This window comes from Phoxinus phoxinus, assembly GCF_949152265.1.
Source record: "Phoxinus phoxinus genome assembly, chromosome: 1".
Classification (NCBI taxonomy): Eukaryota; Metazoa; Chordata; class Actinopteri; order Cypriniformes; family Leuciscidae; genus Phoxinus; species Phoxinus phoxinus.
The window spans coordinates 37,764,876-37,775,552 of record NC_136876.1 but is presented as its reverse complement, the minus strand read 5'-3'; the positions used below and the strand labels follow the sequence as shown (position 1 = coordinate 37,775,552).

Genomic DNA, 10,677 nt, shown 5'->3' with positions numbered 1-10,677 from the left:
CATGATTTACTTTTATCTTTGATATAGTAAATGAGCAAACAGCTAATACATTTAATTAAAATGTAAACATTCTAATTGTTATGGAAAGCTTGTAGAATAGAAGTAAAATATTCCATTGTGAATATAGCCTACTGCAGGTTTGCTCACAACTTGACCAATGTAATAATTTAACCCGATCTCACGATTTTAACGAGGTGGCTATTCGTACGAATTCATACGACCTCACTTTTTGTACATATTTTACGAGTTGCCAAATTCGTATGAATTCTTACGAATGACCTACCCCTGACCCCGCCCCTAAACCTACCCATCACGTGGGTTTAGATAAATCGTACAAATTCGTACGAGTGAGGTCCCAAAAATATTGGGAACGTTTCCAGATAATATGAAAAAAAAAATACATTTAACTTTATGATTACTTATTACTAAATGATTTACCAACTGAGCAAGTAATTAAGAAATTACAGAACAATCACAACAGTAGGCCTATGTCTAATTATCCCCATATTAATAATAATAATATTCCACACACTTATACCAATTATGTCTTCTCCATATACACATTTTAAATGACCTGCGTTACCCATGTGACCTGTGGTGGTATGCTTGTAGAATTGAACTAAACCCTTGTGAAAGTGCCGCAGGGTTACTAATTTCACCATCTCACCATGTTACCATATAGAGCATTGTGTGTTTTGCGGGCTTAAAGGCTTAAAATAATGAATTTAGGCATGTCAAAAACATAAAGATTTCTCATTCCCCCTTCTGATCACCTTTTTAATTTTCCCCTTAAGCTGCTCGGTGACTGTCTGACCATGTTGTAGCTTCCCAGCTCGGTCGTGCCTTTATACTCCGGACATTCAAGCAGCATGGCAGAAGATTCTGGCTGTCGTAGTCTCTGCACTTTGAAAAGATAAACATAAATACCCTATGTATGCAACGTGCTTTTTTTAATTAATAAAACCCCAAACAACTTTGATGGTGTTTATGCTTAATAAAACAACTACATTTGCATGCAATTTTGTTGTCCATATTCTTAGTTTTGTGTTCATTTAGTTGATTATGTGCATCTGTGTGGAAGGCAATCCCACAGAGGGAAAATATTTCACTTGATAATGACCAGAGATTGACGTCCATTTATCTCCGACCTGTTGGTTTCAGCACTGGACAGCGCCACACACAACCTGTGCCAGTCACTCTCAGCTGCTGCCATAATAATGTACAGCCAGAAAATCCGGCAGGCCTATAGGCTACTGCAGAGACTGTTGTGGTACTGTGAAGAGCTCAGAAGCAAAAACACGTATTCTTCATTTTATTAAGCTCCTAAATTGGCCATGTTTATATAAATCTCAATCATTCAATTGACAAAATGACTTCCAATTTTACGAAATGTAAAACACAAAGGCCTACTGAATTACATTTATTTAAATGTAATTAAAGGTATAGCGGAGGATCTTTCCTAATTTTAGAAAAGACCCGCCCTCTCCAATTTTTTTAAAAATGCACATGCGCAACACTCTATTTGCTCCCGAGAGGGAACGCCTACTAGCAGAGATTTTAAATTGATTTCTCCAAATAGCATGACAAACTTTACCTGTCTAGTACAATCTTCGCGACTGCGGCATCAGTGGGAAGCCCAGCCTGTGCTTTTAGCGCACGCCAGCGTGTGAACGGCCTTATGTAAACATATCACCAGAATGATTGACACTGGACCAATAGTATAGTAGGCTACCCACCCGGAAAAAGAAAATCCTCCGCTATACCTTTAATTAAATAATTAGTTCACCTTCACAGTCTCGACCATATTTGCTAGAATGAAAAGCTTGAATGAAATCAAACGCTTGATTGGATACTCTGTTATGATCACATAGCATCCTGATTTAAAGAGAGAGAGAGAGAGAGAGAGAGAGAGAGAGAGAGAGAGAGAGAGAGAGAGAGAGAGAGAGAGAGAGAGAGAGAGAGAGAGAGAGAGAGAGAGAGAGAGAGTTATTAAATATTACCTGTCGAGACGGTTCCAGAACTGTGCATTTGGCGTGCAGTTAAAATAGTTTTTGTCAGCGCCTGTTGCAGAGAGATGCTATGACAGGCCTCCAGAATGGCTTAGCTATCTGATAACAATGCTTGAATCTCTTACAGTCTTGGTTGGCACAGTATGCCTGCGTGTTTAATTTAGCAAAGAAACCGTTTCCCCGCCCTTCGTAACACTAAAAAGGCGCCATAATACTATAGTCTAGACTCAAAAGTTACAAGTCATGCGTTTATATTGTTTATGGGCCACTTGTGCTCAAAATGTACACTATTCATGTACAGTAGGCCTATATTTATTATTCAAACTCAAGATACAGGAAACTACAGAACAATCCCAGGCCTTCATTAAGAACATTGTTTGATGTAAACTTGTTGTAATTTAATCATATTCTGTAACTTTTGGCCAGGCTTTCATTCAAATAAATTATGAACACGTGCAAAAACAAGAGAGAACCAACGAAATATGAATAACTGAATATGTCAATGTTTTCATGTGAAAGTTTTTATATCCACTTTTTTTGCATTGTAAAATAAAATATGTAGCTGTTGCCACTTTCCCCCAAACAATTTTGTCAGATAAATACCTTAAAGGAGTTTAGAGTTTTGTTCTTCCGTCATATTTAAAAAGTATAAATATTTTCCTAATGTTTTGATGGTTTAATCGAACTTAGGCTCATTACAAACAAATACCCCAGGACACCAATAATAAATAATATGTGTGGTCATTCTTTCCATTTATTCAAGTTTTATATGAAGCTCTCAAATATAAAATTTCTGAAACATCTCCATAATATTAAATAAAAAGCATGTTTTGAACTGCTAAAATGTGTTTTGGGTTGAAATGGATTACGCGTTAAAATGAATTATGTTTTGTCATAAATACTCATAAATGTATAAATACATAAATTGAATATTAAATACATAAATACAGCCTGACTTTATGAACTGATTTAATTTGCTAATAGAAATAACTGCAGTTAAAAACAAACACGCTAGTTCTTATTTTGAAACTGTTACAAAGTCAATTCGTTTTTATTTAAAAACGGCAAGTGGCACTATAAAAAACTATTTACCTTAATAATTTAGGTTTACCTTAAACAAGTAACCTGGGGGTCTTAAGAATTCCATTGCAATTAAGAATTTGCGTTAACACAAGAAAGGAGATTGGTTTAATCAACATAAACTCAAAACAGTATGCTATCTGAACCACATTACTTTACATTACACATTACTACTAAGTTGATTCCACAAAAGAAAAAAAATTGTGATAAAAATCTTTTCTTTTTTTCTTTTTTTCTTTTCTTTTTTTTTTACAGTGCATAGGCGGCAGGCCTATGTACACCTCAGATCATTGGTATGTTTGTGTGTGCAGAAACGAAAAGAGATAGCTTGATTTGATACATTTAATTTGATTATTTTTTCCATTCTCATTCAGGCGAATATAGTGTCGCGTCGGAGAGGAAAGCATGCAGTGTCGACTTTAGCGGTACTTCTCGGACAGAGCCAGGCTGACCAGAGCGAGGAACTTATCCACAGAAACATGCACCTGGGGGGTGAAGTCCTCAGGAAACATCAGCGCGAGCGTCACGAGGAGATTGTGATTGATGATCTGGACAAAAACAAACAACATTTCGGTCATATAGACTGTGTTTTAATGAAATTGGAAATGAAATAAGATCCTCAGAGGAATGTTTTCAGCAGAACGAACCTTGAAGTTAGCGGGGTCCACGCGAAGCATGAAGGCATGGAGCTCGCTGAGGGTGAGCAGACCACCCTTGAGATCATCCATCAGCCCCACAGCGTTCAGGACACCATTCACTACTGTCAGTCCATGCTTCCTCACCTGAGGAGAGCCAGGGCTCAGGTCTGCCCAGTGGGAGAAGTACGTCTTCGTTTGAGGGTAGACGAACAGAGTCCTGAAAGGATCAAATAAAAATGAGATAGATTGTCTATAATAGCAGCTTATGCTATAAATGTCCGCTCATTTATGCAAATTTCGCATTACCTGGACAGAGTCTCGTTGCCAATCTCCTCAGCGTTAGGCGCAACTTTGTCAAAGAAGGTCTTGACCGCCAACTTGTCCTTTGCAGAAAGACTCATGGTTACTGGATTAGAGTGAACAGGCTGCCAAAAAAAACAACAACAAAAATTCAAGTAATCTGTGGTTCTTGGCAGGGCCTTTTAAAGCAGAGAAGGGTATTGTTTTGAACGCAATTGTTGACTCCACCTCTCAAGCAGACCAGTGGGAAAACATCTCTTGAATCGTGATAAGCAAGACCGCTTTTTTAGTGTGAGTTAAAGTGAGCATTTCGTGTTTTTATTATTCAAACTCTGCATGAGCCCCACAAGGGCTTCATTAACAAGGACATTGCACTGAAGGCTTGACTTAAACTCTTGTTTAAAATTATATTAAATGCCATTAGTTACTTAAGAGTGCGTTTTTGACCCACTTACGTAGGACTTGAGCAGATTTTTATACGTAATTTAAAAATGATATTGTCTTTAATAAATGGTTACTGACAAGTAATTTACTTTTAATGACATTTTATGGAAACTTGTATGGCATGTATTGAAATTCAGATATATTATTAATAGGCCAATAATGGTAAAGTTGCAATTTATTACATTTAAAATATATTAACTTCATGTCAAATAACACACTACAAATAAGTTTAAAATAAGTGTAGTTCTTTAAAGCACGACAATTATCAGTGGGGGACAATTAAGTGCTGATGGCACATAGCCGATAAATGACTTATTTCTAGAATGGCGCATTGATTTTTATGTTCACGTTGCCAACCCTGGCATTTAATTAAAGACTGTCTGGGAGTGATAAAACCAATGGAATTAATATTTGACCAAACTACTATTGCTGTAGAGAAAGGGTAAGGTTGGATTTCAAGTCTTATCTTCTGGAAACATACACACATTTTATCAGTAGGTTCAGCAAGAGGTCCGCCCTTGGTTGGCACTGATCTAGATTGCGATGAGTTCGTTCAGGCGTGGAGATCTCCATGCTTTCTGCTGAGGCATGCATGCTGAAAATGGTAGCCTACTTCTAATAAAGCAAGATGTTTCACGATGAATGGTGTAACTCAGGGGCATATGTGCTGAAGGATTAATCGGCCGGTAACAAAACGCACTCTATGCAGGCCTATGGTTATTGTTGTTTACAGTTTAAACGTCTATTTTTCATTCACGCATGCATGCGGGTAAAAAACGCGGAGTAATACAAGAGGCATGAAACTACTCAAGTGAAAAAAAAGTATACTTTATTGTATTTGAAATATATTCCCCTTTTCAATAGTAAATTGCAAATACGCTAACAAAAAAGTTTACCATCATTAGCATCATGCTTTTACCTATTTTCACAATACAACTTTTAACACACTTTAAAATATTTAGTATATTTTCTAAAAATACGCTTTAGGAAAATATACTTGAAGTGAAAATTCTGTTAAAAAAAAAGTGTATTTATTTGCACTTTATTAAAAATATATTTTAGGTATATTTTTAACTGTGTGCTGGAAATTATCATTGTAACAATCCATTGAAAGTATACTTTCAAAATACATTATAGTATGCAATATATTGTATAACGTATAGCTAAGTATTATTTGTTTATTAATGTGCATTTGTTATTGAAGACAATTGAGTGCAATTTATTTTGAATAAGCCAAAGGTTCTACTGAGCGTATACTTTTTACTCAAATATAATATACTTATGGTATATTGCTTGTATGTTTCAAAGACACTCGCAATGAATTTGTAATGTACTTGTAACACAAATAATTATCACTTTTTATTAAAAAAAATACACTTTATTATCACCAATCAAGCATGTAATTAGTCCCTACACATACTTAAATTAGCCTACACTAAGTATACTCAAAGTTGTTCTAATTTAGCAAACTATACACTTCAAGTTATTCTTTACTACAATTTAATCACAACTTAAATATACTTAGTACAAAATTAGTTGTTTCAAAATAGCACCCTTCAATTTAACTAATCATTAACACACTTGAAGTATATTGATAATTAGTCTGGTTGAAAGTACATGTGCTGGTCATGTAATTAGAATATCATGAAAAAGTTTATTTAATTAATTAATTCCATTCAAAAAGTGAAACTTGTATATTATATTCATTCATCACACACAGACTGATATATTTCAAATGTTTATTTCTTTTTATTTGGATGATTATAACTGACAACTAATGAAAATCCCAAATTCAGTATCTCAGAAAATTTGAATATTACTTAAGACCAATACACAAAAAGGATTTTTAGAAATGCTGGCCAACTGAAAAGTATGAGCATGTACAGCACTCAATACTTAGTTGCGGCTCCTTTTGCCTGAATTACTGCAGCGATGCGGCGTGGCATGGAGTCGGTCAGTCTGTGGCACTGCTCAGGTGTTATGAGAGCCCAGGTTGCTCTGATAGTGGCCTTCAGCTCTTCTGCATTGTTGGGTCTGACGTATCACATCTTCCGCTTCACAATACCCCATAGATTTTTTATAGGGTTCAGGTCAGGAGAGTTTGCTGGCCAATAAGAACAGGGATACCATGGTCCTTATGTGACCCCTCCACCCGGGTCCTTCTCACCCCACTCCGTGCGGGTCTCGAACCCGGGTCCCCGGCATGAGAGTCAGGCACTCTAACAAGGAGGCTAAAGACTGCAGCCTCTTGCTAGCATCACTTAAAATGTTGGACACCTCGTGCACTCGACTGTCTTATATTTGGTTCTCCTTGTGCTTCAGCAGAGCCCATTTGTCAGTGCATGTGGATTCCTGCATGCATGTGATTGTTTTATGCATGTTCTGCGTGAGTGTGTGTAGTTTGTGGGTATAAAAAGTTTGTATGAAACAGGATGTGGTCCTCATCAAACTGTTGTGCTCTGAGCACCACTCAGGCGCCGTGTCGAGCCCAGCGTGGGGCCCAGGTGGCTAATATTCACTCTTATCAAAAGCCAAGAAATTCACATTTTCCTGGCCTCTCCAATAACTTGTAATAATCTTGCTCTAAAACTCAAAGGTCAGACTCTCGCTAAATTGTGTATACTAAGACACAACAATAAAATATATAAATAATACAGTAAACAATAAAAAAAGAACATCCTTGCATCAAATAAAGATTGAGAGGAAATTACTTCTCTTTGGCCCCTTTGACCTCTTGATTTATTTTTGTAAACATTTCAGCAACATTGTGGTTTGTCATACATAGAGCAGGGAGGAAGAAAATGCAATTGCAGAGCGAGAGAGAGAGAGAGAGGTCGGACGAGTAACAGAAAGGAAGGAGTAGAGTGATAGAGAAAGAGAGATCCACCTGCCCACACTGCCAAAAGAACCAAAACCTGGTTCAATGACCATGGTGTTACTGTGTAATTACTGTGTGGTTTCATGTAATATTCTAATTGTCTGGGATTTTGATTTTGTGGGTTTCATAAGCTGTAAGCCATAATCATCAAAATTATAACAAATAAAGGCTTGAAATATCTCACTTTGCATGTAATGAGTCTATATAATATATTAGTTTCACCTGTTAAGTTGAATTCGTGAAATAAATCAACTTTTTGATGATATTCTAATTATATAACCAGCACCTGTATACTTTATTACCCACCAGGGTAGCCTCAGCCTGATCTCGTGAAAATACGTCTGCATAATAGCACGTATTGTGTTTATCGTGCAACTTATTCGCAAAAATATTTTAATACGCAGTTTTCGCGTGCATTTGATACGCACTTCATTGCGTGTAATACACACGCACCCCACACCACTACTAAACCCATGCGTATCCTATGCACAGATTTGGACCTCTTTACCAAAAACACATAGCCTATATCCTTTTAGGGGGTCATTGTCGCATAGGCCTACTGGTAGTAAACAATAATTATAATAACAGTCTAAACGATGACATAATAAACTATAGGCTATTAAATGCTTTTTCTTGGTCACACTATGGCTTTTTGGTCATTTTTATATTTTCTTCTTCTGGTATGGTGCATAGGCTATTACAAGCATTATACATTTTTCACTGGACAATGGACAAGATACGTCTCAGTGCAATGATGTCACTATTGGGAATATTGTAGCTGTCATTATGTTGTTTTCTATTGGAATGTTTTTTTTTGTACTAGGCCTATCCATTACTAAAGTATTAACATATGGTAGACTAAACATAGCGAGAAGACAATTCTGTTCGATTATGCCATGTAAAATTTAATGTAAAGTCTAGACTAGACTAGCGAGCACTGTTTCACAGACAGGGTTTAGATTAAGCCAGGATTAGGCCTTAGTTCAATTAGGATAGCTTTTATAAATGTGCCGCAGCAAAAAAAAAAAAAGAAAAAAAAAAAAGATACGTTGATCTTTTTCAAAAAAAATTTTTTTTTAAAGATACAGTTAAAACGGCTCAAACGTGCATTTTAGTCTGGGACTAGTTTAAACCTAGTCTTGAAACCGGGGGATTTTACAAATGTGTTCTCTGTTCAAGAAAGGTCAATCAAATTGTGTTGAACATGATATTATGAGATATTAATATTCGGACTCACCGAACGCTTTCTTGGGCTCCACCAGGCGCAGGGTGAACGGATGACTATGCAGGTGCCAGAACACAATGAAACAGTTACTATGTTAATAAAAGGCGTTAATTCCGATAAATAACTCTTTATTGACATTGACAGGACATGCTAAAGTATCAAGGCCTGCGCTACATCTCCCACAGATGTACTGAGAGCCGTTTCACCATCGCGGTATTATTGCGCCCTCTGGCGTGCAAAAAAACGAAAGTCTGTACATCGGACACTTTTCTCTTTTAAAATGTCTGTATTGTCCTGTAGCTCCATAACGCTTATACATTAAATAAATACTCGATTACAAGCGACACACGTCCTTCTATCTAAATTTATTTTTCCCCAATGTAGGGAAACAAACAAACAAACAAATTTAAATGTGTGAACACTTTACATAAAGGTAGCCTACATGACCGGCAAATGTGCCAAAAGATATACAAAACTGTGAACATATTACAAAATTTGAAAGATATTCAAAGAGTGTTAAATAAAACAAATACAAAAGAGTATAAAACTAATTAGGTACTAAACTAGTTATATGAAAGTGTGTGTGGGTAAACCAAAAGGTTCAATCTCTTTCAAATTAAACAAAGCTCTTCCATTTAAAATATTAAAATCCAACAACTTGTGTGGTTGAAAAAAAAAAAAAAAAAAAAACCTTAAATTTTATAGTCTTTGCACTAAAACTTTGGAGACGATATATATTATTTTCATTTTGGAAAACATCTTACATTCGTTGTAGACAATACCGAGCCAAATCAATCTGTGCTCAGCCAGGATCAATATGTGCATAATAATGTGCACAACATCTGGTCTCATCTACTACAAAAAAAAAACTCACGTACCTTCATATTTCCTTCACTGGCTATGTATCATTGCAATTAATGGTAATTTGCAAGAAAACAGAGATAAAAATAATAATAATAATAATGTATTAGCAACATTATTTTATATTCATCAATATTGTTTTTGGAGAGCCCTTGTTCAATAAACTTAAAATTAACAAAATGACAAAACCATGCAGTCCTCCACAAATCAGAGTAAACAAAGTACAACCTCAATAGACCATTATACTGCATCAGCTGTGCACAAACCTGTACACCGAACGGGTTGCCATGATTTTGCCAAGTAAGACAAGTTCCTGGATCAACATCTTTGTTGATCCTGGAACAACATTCCAGTCAACCAATCAGATTCGCGGAAAAGTTTACAGTTAATGTCAAGTTCAGGCTTACAATCAGGGTTGGCTGTGTAGTTATGGGTCATGGGGTTATGGGTCATGATAGGTGGGACATGATAGGTGATTAAGAATGATGTATGAGCGATTAACCCTGGTTGTAAGCCTAAACTTGACATTAACTGTAAACTTGTCTGCGAATCTGATTGGTTGACTGGAATGTTGTTCCAGGATCAACAAAGATGTTGATCCAGGAACTTGTCTTACTTGGCAAAATCATGGCAACCCGTTCGGTGTTTCAGCTCAAATCTGATTGGTTGATTGGGATGTTGATCCAGGAACATGTTGTATTTGGTGAAACCATGTTCACCTTCTGGGAACCTGTACATCCAGATGATTTACACAAGCCTAAAAACAGGATGACATCTCACCATGTGAATTCATTTAGTAAAAATGCTAAAATATCATCACAAGTGTATTACCTGTAAAATATAGTATTACAAATCTCCTAGAGAAGTAAGTGGTTTCCCGTTGTAGGGTGAGACAACTGCACTGTATAATCGGATATTGAAAATTGAAAATCACCATGTAAAAGCTGTCAAACATTGTGCTGGAAACTCAGAATGTGTTTTTCGCAATAGTAAAAACTGTGAAAGGACACTTGATCAAGATAAAAGTTTTTTTTTAGTTGTTTGCACAATGCTCTTATAAATGTAATCAGTTGCTGTTTGAGTATGACTGGATGGTTGTTAAAAATTGCTGCTGGGTAGTTGAAAGTAAATGCACTTTTATAATTTGACTGTATATGGTAGCACTTGTTTCATGTCAACAAATGGACAGCTAGATAAATGATATTGCTATTACACGCTCGTTGTTATTCTTATTTGAGTCGC

General features: G+C 36.2%; 1 protein-coding gene across 1 annotated transcript; it reads right to left on the bottom strand.

The window, feature by feature from the left end:
• Positions 1-3,488: 3,488 nt before the first annotated feature.
• Positions 3,489-8,590, bottom strand: hbae3 (hemoglobin alpha embryonic-3). Its single transcript, XM_079610802.1, has 4 exons — positions 8,587-8,590; positions 4,034-4,152; positions 3,737-3,944; positions 3,489-3,637 (listed from the first exon to the last, which is right to left on the bottom strand). The coding sequence occupies exons 2-4, from the start codon at positions 4,126-4,128 to the stop codon at positions 3,509-3,511; spliced, it is 432 nt and encodes a 143-aa protein (XP_079466928.1). The 5' UTR covers positions 4,129-4,152; positions 8,587-8,590; the 3' UTR covers positions 3,489-3,508.
• Positions 8,591-10,677: the final 2,087 nt, after the last annotated feature.

Excerpts from the sequence above, each read along its gene's own strand:
- hbae3 (XM_079610802.1), bottom strand. The coding sequence starts at position 4,128 with ATGAGTCTTTCTGCAAAGGACAAGTTGGCGGTCAAGACCTTCTTTGAC. Across the intron at positions 3,945-4,033 it reads GGCAACGAGACTCTGTCCAG|GACTCTGTTCGTCTACCCTC; the intron begins GTAATGCGAAAT and ends TGATCCTTTCAG. Across the intron at positions 3,638-3,736 it reads TGGACCCCGCTAACTTCAAG|ATCATCAATCACAATCTCCT; the intron begins GTTCGTTCTGCT and ends GTTTTTGTCCAG.